The sequence below is a fragment of the Hordeum vulgare genome, chromosome 2H (assembly GCF_904849725.1).
Source record: "Hordeum vulgare subsp. vulgare chromosome 2H, MorexV3_pseudomolecules_assembly, whole genome shotgun sequence".
In the NCBI taxonomy this organism is placed as follows: Eukaryota; Viridiplantae; Streptophyta; class Magnoliopsida; order Poales; family Poaceae; genus Hordeum; species Hordeum vulgare.
This window is the reverse complement of record NC_058519.1, coordinates 609240387-609257210: the sequence shown is the minus strand read 5'-3', so window position 1 is coordinate 609257210 and position 16824 is coordinate 609240387. Positions and strand designations below refer to the sequence as shown.

Below are 16824 nucleotides of genomic sequence, written 5' to 3'. Positions count from 1 at the left end.
TATCTCTTGCTATACAATTCTCGTTTAAGATTTTTTGGAGGCAAGCTTCTCTCTAAATGGGAAGGTCCTTACATTGTTGAGGAAGTGTATCGTTCCGGTGCCATCAAGATCAACAACACGGAAGGTAATTTTCCGAGAGTTGTAAATGGGCAAAGAATCAAGCATTATATCTCACGTACTCCCATAAATGTTGAAAGCAATATTATTAATACCTTAACTCCGGAGGAGTACATAAGGGATATTTATCAGCCTATTTTAGACTCCGAAAACGAAGAGGTATGTGATTCGGTAAGTAAACCGACTCCAAAACTTTTCCACTAGCAATTTTTCTCCGTTTTGGAATTTTTAGCAAAATAGAAAAATTTAAAGTAGTCTGGAAAGCACACGAGGAGGCGACAAGCCTGCCAGGCCCGGCCTACCCCCCTGGACGGGCCTGGGTGGCTTGTGGGCGCCTCGTGTGCCTCCCGGACTTTGTTTTCTTGCGGAGTACTCCTTTTGATCAGGAAAAATTCATTATATATTCTCCCGAAAGGTCTGACCCTCGTGTCACGCAAATATCCTATGTTTTCGTTTTGAGCTGCTGTGCACACAGATCCAGATCGCTATGGCGTCCCCAAAAGTTCCGAAGGACAAGTTCTTTGATAAGGTCATCAATCCCTGCCTCACGGGAGTGCTGCAACACCCTCAATCTATCGAGATGCATGAGGGAGTGCTGCACATCCGTGATGTTGAGGGGCCCCAGAAGACCGGAAGCGTGGAGGCGAGGCTCGAAGCAATGGAGTAGCAAGTCTTCAAGTGCCAAGGGATGGTGGAACACGGACTCAACGCCAACCACATGATGATCAGGAGTTCACCAACAAGCACAAGATCGATGCCAATGACATCGGGAAGCACCTCTCCAGGCTCTATGACAGAATTGATCACCTCCAAGCCCAGATCTACGACCTGCAGAACCAATACTGTGAGTATGAGTATAGATTTAAATCAATACGGTTGGCTGCAGATTTGAGGATTCCGGAGACTCGATCATCTTTCCATGATGGAGCACCTATGCCTTGGAATACGGAGAATCAACCCCAGATTGCAACAACTCCACCACCATCACCTTCGAATGAAGACAATTAAGCACGGGTATGGGCACTCCTCTTGGCTTGTGAGTTTGGGTAACTACCTAGGCCAGTCAAAATCAAACCCACCGAGATATATATATTGGTCTCATCGAAATGCCAAAAGTTGCCACATTTTGCACTAGTCAGTGCAACCAAGTTTTCACTTTGGTTTCACCGAGTTAGGCAATAATGTTGTAACGGTTGAATTTTTGGAGATGCCTATATATATCCCTCCACCCGCCTCTCACTCGTAGATGAAGCACTCAAAACAAGCCAATACTTGCCCCATCCATTTTCTCAGAGAGAACCACCTACTCATGTGTTGAGATCAAGATATTCCACTCAACCATATGAATCTTGATTTATAGCCTCCCCGAGCTGCTTTCCACCCAATCAATCTCTTCTACTAAAGCCAAATATGTGAGAGAGTGATTGAGTGTTGAGGAGACTATCTTATGAAGCACAAGAGCAAGGAGTTCATCATACATACCACATCTATGACCTTTTGGAGAGTGGTGTCTCCTAGATTAGTTAGGTATCGCTTGGGAGCCTCCGACTTCGTGTGGAGTTGAACCAAGAAGTTTCAAGGGCAAGGAGATCGCCTACTTCGTAGAGATCTACCCCGAGTGATGCTACTCCTTTGTGGGCGTAAGCCATGATGGTATAGACAAGGTTACTTCTTCGTGCACCCCTTGTGGGTGGTGTCCTCCGTGGCCTCTTGCGACCGAAGTCTTTATCAACGTGGACGTACGATAGCACCACCTATCGGAACCACGTCAAAACTCTTCGTGTCATCTTTGTGTTTGATCTTCCTTTCTCTGCTCCTTCTTTCATGTGCATGTTTTACTTTTCACTGCTATACTCGTTGACTTGCATGTGTATGGTGTACTAGACTTGTTAGAATTGCTAAAATCTGTCAACCATTAAAATTGGAAAATATTAGATTTTTATTTTGCCAAGTGGTCTGTTCACCCCTCCTCCCTAGACGTCCCTTTAGTAATCAAACAAGATGCGGCGGTGAAGTTGACAGAGAAGTTCGAGGGCATCTTGTCCATGAGGGAGGAGGCATACGTCAAGCGCTCGGACATCAAGGAGGAAAAGAAGACGAAAAGATTCAAACTGTAGATGGAGGCGACCAAGAAGAAGCTAATGCTCGAAGAGAAGAGTGTCATGATCGAAGAGAAGAAGGCCATGCTCAAAGAAAAAAAGGTGAAGATCGCAGCCGATGCGGAGGACACCAAGATGTTGTCCTGGAATTTGGAGTCTTTGGATGCTGACACAAGCATTTGGGTGGAGCATGGTGGCTCATAATGCCGATCCGACATGACAGAAAATCGCAATTTTTCTGCAAGAACTATTAGACTCATATTCTTTTGTGACCGGACATGAAAAAACTTAAGTATACTTGCCTCTCTTTTTTTGTGATCGGACATGTAAACAGGTGTTGCCTGATCCTGCATGCGATGTGGATCAGACTTTATTTGAATTTAAAAAATATCCTTTATTAACAGACATATACAAGATATCATTGGATGACCGCCCTTCAAACAAGATTAGATATCATTGTAGTCCAGGACATAAACAATGAGTGTTCGTGGTCTATGCACATCACGGGCTCAGCTAACACATGAAACACTTTGTCTAGGTCGGTAGACACGAACGAACACAGGTAACGATTTATGGGTCAGCGTTAGAGTGTCGAGAACGACAGCTTTGAGTTAGGTACTCTTTAAAATTAGATTTAACATATACTCCATCCGTTCTTAAATATAAGTTTTTTAAAAGATTTTACTAGGGGTCTACATATAAAGCAAAATGAGTGAATCTATACTCTAAAGTATGTCTATATACATCCGTATCCGTATGGTTCACTAATGAAATCTTTAAAAAGACTTATATTTAGGAAGGGAAGGAGTACTACTAAGAGATTTGCTCTTAAAATTGCTTTTTTATGGTATAAGAGATTTGCTCTTAAAATTGCTTTTTTATGGTATAAGAGATTTGCTATTCAATTAACAAGCTACCAATCAATTCCGAGAACGGCCGCACCAAATCGAGGCAAGCAAACAACGAGGCGACGATTTTTGAAGTTAATACTACTCGCAACGTGCAGCGTGTGATCCAAAAAGATGCCCCGACCTATGTCTCTTCATTTTTAATTTAAAGCAGTACCCTACCATATCCACGGTGAGAGAGGCGGCGAGACGCTCCAACCCCCAACGGTCGGCAGGGAGACGAGACGAGAGGCCGAGGGACGCTCCAACCCGTCCAACGGTCGGCCTGCCCCGAATTCAAAATCCGAACTTTTCCCCCTTTAAATCCAGCCCCGACGCTCCATTCCTCCGGTTTCCCAATCGCATCTCCGCACAGTCGCTCCACCAAAGATTTCAGAGACCGAGGCGGCGGGCCGAGGAGAGGAGAGAGGTAGGTAGGTAAAGGTAGTAGGAGACGGACCCGGCCGCCGGCGACCATGGACTTCCACGCGCTCCCCCGCCGCGACCTCCAGGCCCTGGCCAAGCGCAACGGCGTACGCGCCAACCTCAGCAACGCCGCCATCGCCGACGCCCTCGCCGCGCTCCCCGCGGTAAGTTCTTGGTCTTTTGAATCGCCCTCTCGCGACAGATCTGGGTCGCCGTGGGCTGATTTGACTGAATCGCGCGTTTTTTGTCCTTGCAGGTCGACGGGATCGAGGAGTACGTCGACCAGCCGGTCGCCGAAGTGGCCAAGCCGGCCGTTCAGGCGGTCGTGGAGGAGGTAAAGAAGAAGAAGACCAAGAAGCAGGAGGCGGAGGAGAGGAAGAAGCAGGAAGCGGAGGCGGCCAAGAAGAAGCAGGAGGAGGAAGAAGAGAAAAGGAAGGAGGAGGAGGAGAAGAAGAAGAGAGAGGAGGAGGCAGAAGAGAAAAGGAAGCAGGAGGAGGAGGAGGAGAAACAGAGGAAGAAGAAGCAGAAGGAAGAGATCTCGCTGGAGGTCATCTTACTGGTGGACAGCGAGAAGGAGGAGGAGGAAGAGAAGGCGGCAACCGGGCGGCGCGGGCGCGGGCGCCCACCAAAGAAGAAGAAGACCAAGAAGCAGGAGGCGGAGGAGAGGAAGAAGCAGGAGGCGGAGGAGGCGGAGGCGGCCAAGAAGAAGCAGGAGGAGGAAGAAGATAAAAGGAAGGAGGACGAGGAGAAGAAGAAGCGAGAGGAGGAGGACGAGGAGAAGAAGAAGCGAGAGGAGGAGGAAGAAGAGAAAAGAAAGAAACAAGAGGAGGAGGAGGAGATACAGAGGAAGAAGAAGCAGAAAGAAGAGATCTCGCTGGAGGTCGTCGAGGAGGAGGAAGAGAAGGCGGCAACCGGGCGGCGCGGCCGCGGGCGCCCACCCGGATGCGGACGCGGCGCCGGCGGGCGCGCACAGGTCGAGCCTGTGGCTGCTCCGGCCACGAGGAGAAGGGCTGCGGCAAGCAAGACGGAGACGGAAGATACACCTGCGGAGCCTGTGGCTGCTCCGGCCACGAGGAGAAGGGCTGCGGCAAGCAAGACCGAGACAGAAGATACACCTGCGGAGCCTGTTGCTGCTCCGGCTACCAGGAAAAGGGCTGCGGCAAGTAAGACCGAGACGGAGGATGACGCTGCGGAGGGCGTGCCGGCCCGCGCCACTCGCGCTCGGACCCAGACGACGGCGGCGCCCGTGGCCGAGGAAGAGGCGCCCAAGACAAGACGGGCGTCGAGGCGGGCCGCGGCGACGAAGACTGGTACGCAGCAGGAAGAAGAAGGAAAGGGGACACAAGGTATTTTTTTTCTTCAAATCTTTCCAAATCAATTTTCTGGTACTGTTTAATTCTTGCCTAATTCTTCCCGAATCAATTTCAATTCTTTAATTCTTGACTAATTCGATGATTGATTGCATTCAGCTGTCGCCTCTGATATGGAAACTGCAGAAATGGAAGAAGATTCCACGAATCCTCAGAACGAGGAGCACACCGAGGTTGAGGAACAGAGCCAGGACGGCCAAGGTGAGTCGGCCGGATCCCTCGACTTCAAGTTGATGCGTGCCCCAAGTCTTGTCCCCAACCATGTGTCTGATTCTCAGATCTGTAATCGCAGGGGCAGTAGCCGCGGATACACCAGTACAAGCGCAAGAAGAACCACCAGTGGAGAAGGAGGCTGTGGGGCGGCGAGGCGCCATACGACGCGCACGGCCCGAGCCTGTGGCGTCTCCGGCCGCGAGGAAAAAGGCTGCAACAAGTAAGACCGTGACATGGGCTGATGCTCCGGCTGCGGAGGCCGTGCCGGCTCGGGCCACTCGTGGCGCTCGGAGCCAGAGCACGGTGGCTCAGGAGGCGCCCAAGGGAAGACGGTCGTCGAGGAAGACTGCTGCGCAGCAGGAAGAAGAAGGGGAAGGCCAGCAAGGTAAGAACAGCTTCGTTTCTTCAATCAAGTCAATTTGCTTGCGAATTACAGTATATTGATTTGTCGCCGGATGCAAATTTTGTTTGGGACCAGCCGTTGTCTCTGATGCGAAAGCTGCTGCGCCTGCGCCGGTTTCCTCGGACGAAGCAGCTGCCGATGCTGCAGAAATGGAGGCAGAAGCCATGAATCCGCTGAACCAGGTTGAGGAAGAAGAGACACGGGTGGAGGAGGAGGAGAAATCGCCTGCCATTGGCGTGGGCCGGCACGGTGCCCGCGGGCGCGCACGGGCAGAGCCTGTGGCGGCTCCGGCTACGAGGAAAAGGGCCGGAGCAAGCAAGACCGAGACAGAGGAGGCGCCGGCGGAGGCCATGCCGGCTCGGGCCACTCGCCGCGCTCGGAGCCAGACGACGGTGGTGGCTGTCACCGAGGAAGAGGCACCCAACACAAGACGGACGTCCAGGAGGGCTCCGGCGAGGAAGACTGGCACGCAGCAAGATGAGGAAGAAGGGCAAGGCCAGCAAGGTAAAAAAGAAAGAAGCTTGCTTTCGTCAAATCAAATTTACTTACGCTGTTAGATTCATCGCCTCATGCGAATTATGTTTGCAGCAGCTGTTGCCGAAACTGTCGTGCCTGCACCGGTTGCCTCTGACGAGGGAGCTGACGGTGCAGCAGAAATGGAAGCAGCCATGGATGCTCAGACCGAGGAGCGAAACGAGCTAGTTGAGGAGCATGACATGGAAGAGGAGGCCATGGATCTTCAGAATGAAGAGCAAAACGAGCTGGTTGAGGACCAGTGTCAGGAAGATGCAGCTGGTGTGCCTGATATGGAAACTGCGCCGGTTTCCTCTGACGAGGAAGATGATGATACTGAAGAAATAGAAGCAGTGGCCATGGATTCTCAGAACGGGGAGCAAAAGGAGCTTCTAGTTGAGGATCAGGGCCACGAAGAGGAATGTGAGACAGGTGATGTCCCTCGTATGGCAGTTGAAACCTGAAATTGATGTGTGCCCCATGTTTTATGTAGCTGCAATGTCCCCAACTATGTGTCTGACTCTGACTGTCGTATCTGAAATTGATAAGGATTTTGTTTGCAAACAGGTGATGCCACTGCAGTGATGGAAGAAGAGGCCATGCAGCTTCAGAACGAAGAGCAAAAGGAGCTACTGATTGAGGAGCAGAGTCAGGAATGCGCATGTGATGTGCCTGCTATGGAAACTGCGCAGGTTTCCCCTGTCGAGGAAGATGGTGATACTGAAGAAATAGAAGAAGAGGAGGGTGTGGAGACTGCACCCGTTTCCTCTGTCGAGGAAAATGATGATACTGAAGAAATCGAAGAAGAGCAGAGCCAGGAAGAGGAAGGTGAGACTTCAGTAGCAACTTGGAATTAAATACGTCTCCCATGTTTTCGGTAGTTGTTGTAGCGTCCCAAACTCTGAGTTTGATGATAATTTTGTTTGCAATCAGGTGCGGTGGAAACTGCAGTACACGCACCGGTTTCTTCAGACGAGGGAGGTGATGCTACTGAAGAAATGAAAGAAGAGACCATGGATCTTCAGAACGAGCAGCAAAACAAGCTCGTCGAGGAACAGAACCAGGAAGACGAAGGTGAGACAGGATTCCAGTAGCAACTTGTTCCACGATTTGATGTGGCTGCAATGCGTATTAAAATCAGAAACTGATAAGAATTTCGTTTGTAATCAGGTGATGTCCCCTATATGGTAACTGCTGTGCCTGCACCGGCAGCCTCAGACGAAGGAAGTAATGCTGACGAAATGGAAGAAGACGCCATCGATCTTCAGAACGAGGTGCAAAATGAGCTAGTTGAGGAACAAGCTCAGGAAGAAGAAGGTGAGACAAGTGGGTCTCTCTCTGAAATTGATACTTCTTCCAGGTTTTCTATGGCGTCGAATTATCTGTCTGACTATCTGAAATTGTAGGGTTAGCCACAGATGTACAAGTCAGTCCCGAGCTAGTGGAAGAAGCAGCACCAGTGGCTGAAGATTGTAGCACAGTTGTTTCATCTGTGGAAGAGCAGCAGGACGATGTCCGGCAGTGTGAGCAGTCGCCGGTCACCCTGAATGCTGTTGAACAGGAAGGCCATTTCCTGGCTGAAACTATCTCCAGCGAGGCGCCACTGGCCGAGGAGATTCATCATGCTGCTGAGGGAGCTGAGGATCATCAGTCTGCTGAAGAGACTGAAATGATGGTGCTCGTGGAAGCGCCGGAAGCCGGTGAGGCTACTGAGGAAGCTGAGGATCATCAGTCCACTGAAGAGACTGAAATGATGGTGCCCATGGATGCGCCGGAAGCCGGTGAGGCCACTGAGGAAGCTAAGGATCATCAGTCCACTGAAGAGACTGAAATGGTGGTGCCCGTGGAAGCGCCGGAAGCCGGTGAGGCCTCTGAAGAAGTTGACAACAGTGAAGAGACAGAAGTGGTGCCCGTTGAGGAAGCTGAGGAGGTTCATCATTCTAGTGAAGAGATAGAAATGGTGGATGTTGAGGAAGCTGAGAAGATTCTTCAGTCCGGTGAAGAGGCAGAAATGGTGCCCGCCGACCAGGCGGTTCCAGTGGAGGCAGCTGCGGAGGTTGCTTTCACCTGCGATGCAGACACTGCCATTGAGAAGGAGAATGAGGTGCTTCAGAGTGCAGCCAAAGGCAATGAGGAGGAAGACCTGGTTGTTGACGAGGTTGTCGCAGAGGAGAATGAAGTGCCATTCTTTGGTGCTCAGTTCCAGAGCGCAGCCAAAACCAGTGAGAACAAGGAACATCTGGTTGTTGATGAGGTGGTGAAGTACAACATGGATGAGACTGTCGCAGAGGAGGAGAATGAAGTTTCATTCCTTGGTGCTCTGTTCCAGAGCGCAGCCAAAACGAATGAGATCAAGGAACGTCTGGTTGTTGATGAGGTGGTGAAGCACAACATGGATGAGACTGCTGCAGTGGAGGAGAATGAAGTTCCATTCCTTGGTGCTCTGTTCCAGAGCGCAGCCAAAACCAATGAGATCAAGGAACGTCTGGTTGTTGATGAGGTGGTGAAGCACAACATGGATGAGACTGCTGCAGAGGAGGAGAATGAAGTTCCATTCCTTGGTGCTCTGTTCCAGAGCGCAGCCAAAACCAGCGCGGCCAAGAAAGATCTGGCTGTTGAAGAGGATGCAAATGAGGTTTCAGTCTTTGTTGATATGGCTGTTGAAGAGGAGAATGAAGAGCCATTCCTTGGTGCTTTGTTTCAGAGCGCAGCCAAAACAAATGACCACAAGGATGAGCCTGCTGAAGAGGAGGACAACGAAATGTCATTCCTTGGTGCTCTGTTGCAGAGCACAGCCAAGACCAACGAGAACAAGGATCATCTGATTATTGGTGAGGTGCAGCATGAAGAGCCTGTTGAAGAGAAGGAAGACGATCTTGCTGTTGATGAGCCTGTTGAAGAGGAGAAGGAAGTAGCCACCTTTGGTGCTCTGCTTGAGAGCGCAGCCAAGGCCGATGAAGATATGATTGTTGATGAGGTGCAGCAAAGCACAGAAGAGCCAAAGAACGAGATTGTTGAGGAATCGGTCACCATCAACCTCCTGTCGCAAGCCACTGTAACAGTAACAGACGGCGAGATTGCGGCCAAGGATGGCTTCACCTGTGAGCTGACTGATGTGGCCGTTGAGGTGGACGACGGCAGAGTGGTGACCGCCGACGATATGCCACACAGCCCAGCTATAATGTTTAAGGGTGCCGTGCAAGTGGTCACCATCGAGAACCTGTCGCAAGCCACAGTGACTGACGATGAGGGTTCAGTCAAGGGCCTGGCAAGTGTGTCAGTTGAAGAGGATGCAGTGGTGGCCACCATGGATGAGAAAGTGGAGGAGGTGCTCGTCGTCGACTACCTGTCGTCGCAAGCCATGGTGACTGATGACGAATGGGCAGCCAGAGACAAGTGTGCCCAGGAAGTGGTCACCGTCGATTACCTGTCGCAGGCCACAGTGACAGACGACGAGTGGGCAGTCAAGGAGGGCACTTCCGCTGGCGACCACTCGCCGGTGTTTGACGCCGCCGGAGACAGCAGCGGCCACGTCATTTCGCCTCTGTTTGCAGGCCTGTTCGAGGATGCCACAAAGTTCCTGTCCATGGACTCGACCACCCTGGAGGCAACAACGGTGCCTGAAGCTGCTTCTGAGAAAAAGGCTACTGTACCTGCTGTTGCAATGGGAAAAGAGAAGGAAGTGAAGGACCAAGGCAACGAGTCTGAAGCGCTGGGCAGCCTGAGCCTAAGGAAGCTTAGGATCCAGCTCAAGGAGAAGGCACAGGACCTGGAGAAGCCAGTGGAACGATTTTCCATTCACCCAATTTTTGAAGTGAGGGAAGGGAAGAAGCCATTGGACACGCTGAGCCTGAGGAGGCTCAGGCTGAAGCTCAAGGAGAAGCTGAACGCTCAGAAGGTAATTAACCACCACCAAATCGCCTCCCTCTTCTTCTATGTGCTACTGTAATGTAGATATGCTAATTTTGTGTGTGCTGATGATGTTGGCGTTTGAAATGACTGCAGAACAGAGAGCAAACTAGGATGCCCCTGGGCAGGCTGGACGAGAACTCGGCGTGCAAGTCGCAGAAGAGGGAGCACAACAGGGTGCCCCTCGGCAGGCTGGACGACAACTCTGCGTCGAAAACGCAGAACAGAGAGCGGAGCAGGGTACGCCTTGGCAGGCTCGACGAGAACGCGTGCTGATGATTACACGGCATCAGATTTTTTATCTGACTTGGATGCTCACTACTGAAGATTTGGTTGTGAAACCATGGTTTCTCCAACCCAACCAGCCCCTGATCTAACTTATCTGTGTGGGTTCTTGTGCTGTTACTTTGCACGTTCGCCGGCAGAGCGTGAGAGGATTTGGCTGTATTTTTTAGTCGTGTTCTCAACTTGTATCAGAGTGATGATTGTTTAGCTTTAATAACTTCTAGGTGGTGGCCTCGTGTCACTTACAATAACAGAGTGTTTGTTGCTTATCTTGTCTCGGTGTTTGTCTGCGTATCCACTTTCAATTCAAAAGATGGAAGTAATGGTGTATCTGTCTTTGTTACTGGTAGATCATGGATGTTCGTGTGTGGAGACAGAAGTATTGAAACCGCAGACTCAACAAAGGATGTTCGTGTGACTCAACAAGGCGAGTAGGTTCAGTGCAGACATGCATGGAGATCGTTTCTTATTTCTTATTTTGAGTCACAGAGCTGAAAAAAAGGGCAAAAAAAACACTTTTGAAACGAAGCACATTGAACCGAAGTGCTGTCTGATCCAACAAATTCTTTGGATCCCTGAAGAACTCTGAAACTGTCGAATTGCACTGTAACTAACTGAAGAAAACACTTTTGGGACACAGCCGCACAGACCTCAAACACAGCTCGAACCGGCATCTTTTTTTTTCGAACCAGGCTTTCTTCCCTTTCCATTACTTTCATAACGGAAATACAATGTTTTGAGACCATGACCAGAAAGAGAGGGAAAGGGAAAAAAGCGAGTTCGGGACAATATCAGGAAACCCACCGTTCACGCCTGTCGTCAGGAACATGAACTGCGGGGCGAAAACCTGATATCAACTGAAACAACACAACAAAGGCCAAAAGTATTACACTACCATGAATCAGTACCACTACCAGGAGCCCCACAACAACCACCACCAAACCAGGCTCACCAAAAGAGCACAGAAATAAACCGAAAAGTTTTCACCAAATGGGACATAAAGCCTAAAGCATCACCATGGACACCAAGCCATCAGCACTGCAACCAGCAAAAGGGAATCGAACATCTCCTTTCTGCATTTACCATTCATCGCAGACTTCTTCTTCATCAGCCTGCTCGCTCGCTTCTGCCCTCGGCGGTTCACGTAGCCGCAGCATTTGAGCTGCGCTCTCTTTCAGCAACTGAGCTCCCTTCTTGACGTTCTCTGCCATCGCCGGTTTCTGCATACCTGCCCAGTATTCAATAAACGCACACGTTGTGAAAGCAATTTCAAAAGGAGTTTTAATCCATTTCTTTTCAAAAGTAGCCCGATTCCGAGCCAACCAAATAGACCAGCAAACTGCAGCTAAGCCAACGGTATAAATTTCGCATAAGCCTGGCAAAAAAGCATATAACCAAGAAAAGATCTGCCAGATTGTTTTCGGAATATAACTAGTACCAAAAACAGCACCAACCGTTCTCCAAACAATCCTGGCCACAGAGCACCCAAAGAATAGATGCTGCGCCGACTCAAGTTCATCACAAAAACAACATTTAGGATCTCCCTGCTACTGTCTTTTTCTCATATTATCTCTAGTAAGAATAGAGTTATGGAATAGCTGCCACAAGAAAATTTGGATCTTCAGAGGAATTTTAGTCCCCCAAATCCACTTATAATGAGCCCCGCAAGGTTTCTCTCCAACCATCTATACATGGATTTAGTGGAATATTCTCTGGAGTTATCTAACCTCCAGTAAACCTCATCATCTTTACCGGCACGAATTTTATCCAACACACATTGCTTCATATCATCCCACTTCTGAAGCATAGCTGGAGATAACCTTCTCCTAAAAGAAGTTAGATGATTCATACTTTCCAATTTATCCACAGTACACTCCTTATCTAAGCAAATTTTAAAAAGATCAGGATATTTATCTTTAAAGAGGATATTCTAACCCAAATCATCTAGCCAAAGGCTAGCAATGTTACCTTTATTAAGCACCACCCCTCTACCAGCCATGTAATGTTCCTTAACTTTCAAAATATTTTTCCAACAAGGGGAATCAGAAGCTTTCTGCTTAACCTTAGCTACAGATGTTCTTCTGAGGTACTTAGCTTTCACAATATCTTGCCATAATCCCTTCTTCTTCTCCAACTTCCACCACCATTTAGCTAGCAAGCTGATATTCTGTTTCCTTAAATCGTTAACCCCCAAACCCCCCCTTTGCTTTAGATCTACAAACACGGGTCCATTTCACCATATGATATCCTTTTCTCCCTTTGCGGTGCCAAAATAATTTTCTTCTCGGTTTGTCCCACTTTTCGAGTGTAGATTTTTTTATCAAAGCCATGGACATATAATATGAGGGAATATGAGATAGCACCGCATTAACTTTAATAAGCCTACCCCCACTGGACAAAGATTCACTAATCCAGGATTCCCCATGACTAATAAACTTGTCATCAACAAAAAGCCAATCACTGCGCTTAAGTCCAGCATAACTGACAGGCATACCTAAGTATTTAATAGGAAAAGCCCCAATCTCACAATTGAACATAGCTCGAACCATCATCTGACGGTCCATAATCAATTACCTTTCCGGGTCGTCGTTTTCGCGCTTTACCTTCAGCCTGCTTTGCTTTAGCTAGTAGCTATGCCTTCAGACTTTGATCCCTCAGTGTACCCTAGCCACATCGGTGCGAGCTGAGTTATAAACTCCAAAACTACCAAAAATAGGGAAACCCCCAAATTCCCCCAAAATAGCATCATCTGTGTTGGTCAGGATCTTCACGGCAATAAAAAGGCACGACACATGCTCGTTTTATTGACAAATAAAAGCTCTCGTTTGTATCTTGACCGTTAGATCATCAATTACATATTTGTGCCAGTGCCGCCCCTGGCTCCGTTGCTTTGTCAAACCATCAATTACATATTCGTGCCAGTGTTTATAATCTCCTCATTGCATTGGCAAAAAAAGTATATTTTGGTATCAGCAATGACAAGTTCACTGTTGCTCCTCTTCAACTACCTTCAGAACAGACATCACCTAAGGATTCAGAATCTTTCTTTTTAGGCAAAAGGTCTGCACACAAAATTCCCAAAAGTAGCTGAATTGAACCTCAACACAGGATTCCACATGACAGTCGAATGTCGACGTCGAGGCGCCCCCACACTGCTGAATCACGAACACCATATTTATTCAGAAATTCTGACCGGCAGACGGACCTGGGCCACGGAACAATTCAGAGCATGAGAGACACGTTGATGAAGCATCGCCCGGATAAAATTCAGTCACGTTGTGTTCATGTCCCTGTCAGCACTGAATACCTGACAGAGCATGAATCCACATGAACACCGTCCAGAATGAATCGCAGCCAACGCTGGTGGGAATCCGATTGACCCTCGACGTCGAAGGCGCCCCACCCTGCTGGGTCATGGACACCATATGGTCCATATTTGTTCTGAAATGCTGCCTGGCAGATGGCACAATGGTTCATGGCATGAGCCACGTTGATCAAACACCGGCCAGATGCAATTCGGTTACAGGGTATTATTCAAGTCCCTGTCGACGCAGATGCAGGATGCAAACCAAAACTATCCATCGCATATCATGTCATCATTTATAAATTATAAGTCTGGGATGATAATAGCTCACTGGTTTTTCACGAACCGTGGCTCTTCTTCCACAACTTTGAGAACAGATATCATGGATAGATTCAGATACAACTGATACAAGTTCAGAACAAGAACGAGCAAATAAAAACCGAAAATACGGGATGACGATGGCAGCGGTGTGGGTGGCTGTGATGTGTGCTCCCATCCTTTGGGGGTTGGTTTGGGGGTGCAACTTGCAAGCAGTCTTCGCCACTGAATTTGGTTGGTTCAGGCATTCTGTACTGACGGGGACCTGAATATAATGTCACTGTATTTTATTTGGACTTGTGTTTGATCAACGTGTCTCATGCTCTGAATTGCTCTGTGGCCGAGACCCACCCGCAGGTCGACATTTATGAATAAAGATGGTGTTCATGATCCAGCGTTGTGGGAGTGCATCGACATCGACATTCCACAGTCATGTGGAATCCGGTGTTGACATTCATTTATCAATAAAGATGGTGCTCATGATTCAGTTTCCTACGTCTTAGCGCAACTCCAACGCACGAACCCAAATGGCCCGGACGCATCGTTTTCGATTCATTCCGGGTCCAAAATTTAACCGTGCTTGCCTCGAAACGGACAGCGCGCGGATGGTTGAGACGCGCACCCTTGTCCCCCTCTCGACCGTTCGTCGGGGACACACCCGCCTTTCACTCATTTCGCCCAAAACCCTCCCCCACCCCCACCCCTCCCCTCCCCTCCCCTCCCTCCTTCATGGCCGGCGGGCCGACGAATCCCGACGACCCGGCATGACTGCGTGCCCCGCAGCAAAGAAGAAGGCTACAAAGAAGTCGCGGTCTTAGCTCACGGCAGTGAAGCTTGCAAAGCTCGACGTCGAATCGGCCAACACGAGGCACCTGCGGAAACTGGTGGCGGAGAAGAAGGCCGCTACCTACTACACCACCGAGGCGACAGCGCGCCACCAGGCCGACGTCCCTGACCATGCATTGTTCATGAAGAACGTCATCTTCGAGGGTCATGGCGAGGACTTCCATGTCAAAGGCTAAGGCCAAGCTTTCGATCCCGACGCGGCCCAAAGCCAGGACGACCGCGACCAATATGGTGACACTCAATTCGCCGACCATGATAAAGATGAGGACGATCATGGCAACTCATGGCATGAAGATGATGACTTGTATTCTGAAGATGAGAAAGAACAAGTCGACATTACAGAGGAGTCATTGGTCTTTATCAATGAGCTCACCCAAAAAGGAGGCACAAAAGAGGAGGCAAAGTATTCACACGGGATTATTCACCTAAGCGGAGGACAATTTAATTTGCAAGAGTTGGATGGAGATAGGCCAAGATCCGATGTAAGGTGCCGAGAAAAAGGATCTCCCTTTTGGACGAGAGTTCACAAAACCTTTAATTAGCGAAGGAAGTTTTCCCCCTACCAATTTGCGATCACCCGCAGCATCAACTCAATCCGAAAGATACGGGGGTTTATTCAACAAGAGTGCAATACGTATTGTCCCGCACTTGGGAGCATGGAAGCCCGCCCCGTGAGTGGCCTAGGCACTGATGACTTGGTATGAACCTCTCGTTTTTTTCATCTTGTGTCCTTTCATATTGGCATGCCATTTTTCATGCATATTGTGTCCTTCCATCTCACAATTGCGGTCGCATCTTTTATTGTGTAGGCATTTTAATCTTTGGAAGCCTTCAAGGCCCGACACAAGAACAAGCCATTTAATCTCATGCATTGTCGGTCACTCACCAATGATTAATTGCCCCAAGTTCAAATTATCAATATGCCGCTCGCAAGAAGAAAGGAGGGAGGCGATCATGGTTGATGAGGGAGACTTGCTCAACAGGACGAGGGGCAAGACAAGCTTGAAGGGCGACGAAAAGAGTGATGCGTCTTCCATGGCCTTGCAAGGGACTTTGAAGAACATGATGCGTCAAAAGGAAGTGAGGAAGGAGAGGAGGAGCAAAGGAAATGAGGAGAAAATGAAGATATACCTAGACCTCCGAACGAAGAAGCTTCACATGGAGGAGGCCGCGAAGAGGAGGAAGCTAGACATCGAGGAGGCCTTGGAACTCAAGAAGCTCGAGATCGAGGCAACCAATGACGACACCAAAGCAAAAGGGGTGGCACTCGCGATCATCAGCGTCGACAAGAACCACATGTCACCAGAGAGGAAGGCTTGGTTCACGAACCGGAAGAAAGAGGTGTTTGCCTGCGACGGCTTGAACTAGGAGAGACCTCGGCCGTGGACTATGGTCGATCGTTTGAAGTTTGTCCAGTGTGATTGTCCTTGTCTTTGTTGTCAGCGCCAAACACTTGTTCATTTTGAAGGCTGGCTCTTGTGCTGGCCGCTGGCTTTGTTGCCGCGTCAAAAACATATCCATTTTGAAGGTTGGTCAGTGTATCGACCACTGGCTTTGTTGCCGGCATGAAACTGGAGGGTGACTATTATGTAGGTCGCTAGCTTTATTGTCGGTCGATATGAACTGGTGTGAACCGCAGTCGCTGGCGTAAACTATGGCCGCTACCATTTAGCTACATCTTTTGTTGTTTTCAAACTTGCATGCACGCGAACCAGATGCGACCGAATATGTGGTCAGTCGTTGATGCACGCCCAATGCATCCACAAATCCAGACGAACACGACCTCATTGTCGCCCCTAAACGGATGAAATCGGGAAAAATGGATGTACATTTGGGGCCGTGCGTTGGAGTTGGCCTTAGCTATGATTTTTGCGTGTTTGGAGATCTCCAATCGCACACCTACAATAGCACATAACCGTTTTTAGGGAATTTTGAGCTAAAACGACGCTCCAACCATGGTTTCAAGGGCAATGGCGCCGGATCGTTGTCGTCACCTCCTTCATTGTGTCATTGGCGTTGTTGCCCGCCATAGAGCTTGCAAGCAAGCCATCCTCGACGAGCCTGCTACATGGCTGCAATGGTGGATGGCTCCTACTTCTGTTCACCAGAGAGGTTGTCACTCATTGGAACTCAA

The 16824-nt window shown here is 49.2% G+C and overlaps 1 protein-coding gene across 1 annotated transcript; it reads left to right on the top strand.

The window, feature by feature from the left end:
• Positions 1-3579: 3579 nt before the first annotated feature.
• LOC123428746 (neurofilament heavy polypeptide-like) lies at positions 3580-10491 on the top strand. Its single transcript, XM_045112906.1, has 12 exons — positions 3580-3693; positions 3786-3863; positions 4359-4875; positions 4999-5100; positions 5192-5497; positions 5591-6019; positions 6104-6460; positions 6596-6856; positions 6962-7102; positions 7199-7345; positions 7435-9926; positions 10034-10491. Exons 1-12 carry the CDS (start codon positions 3580-3582, stop codon positions 10211-10213), a joined length of 5124 nt encoding a protein of 1707 aa, XP_044968841.1. The 3' UTR covers positions 10214-10491.
• Positions 10492-16824: the final 6333 nt, after the last annotated feature.

Excerpts from the sequence above, each read along its gene's own strand:
- LOC123428746 (XM_045112906.1), top strand. The coding sequence starts at position 3,580 with ATGGACTTCCACGCGCTCCCCCGCCGCGACCTCCAGGCCCTGGCCAAG. Across the intron at positions 4,876-4,998 it reads AGAAGGAAAGGGGACACAAG|CTGTCGCCTCTGATATGGAA; the intron begins GTATTTTTTTTC and ends GATTGCATTCAG. Across the intron at positions 9,927-10,033 it reads AGAAGCTGAACGCTCAGAAG|AACAGAGAGCAAACTAGGAT; the intron begins GTAATTAACCAC and ends AAATGACTGCAG.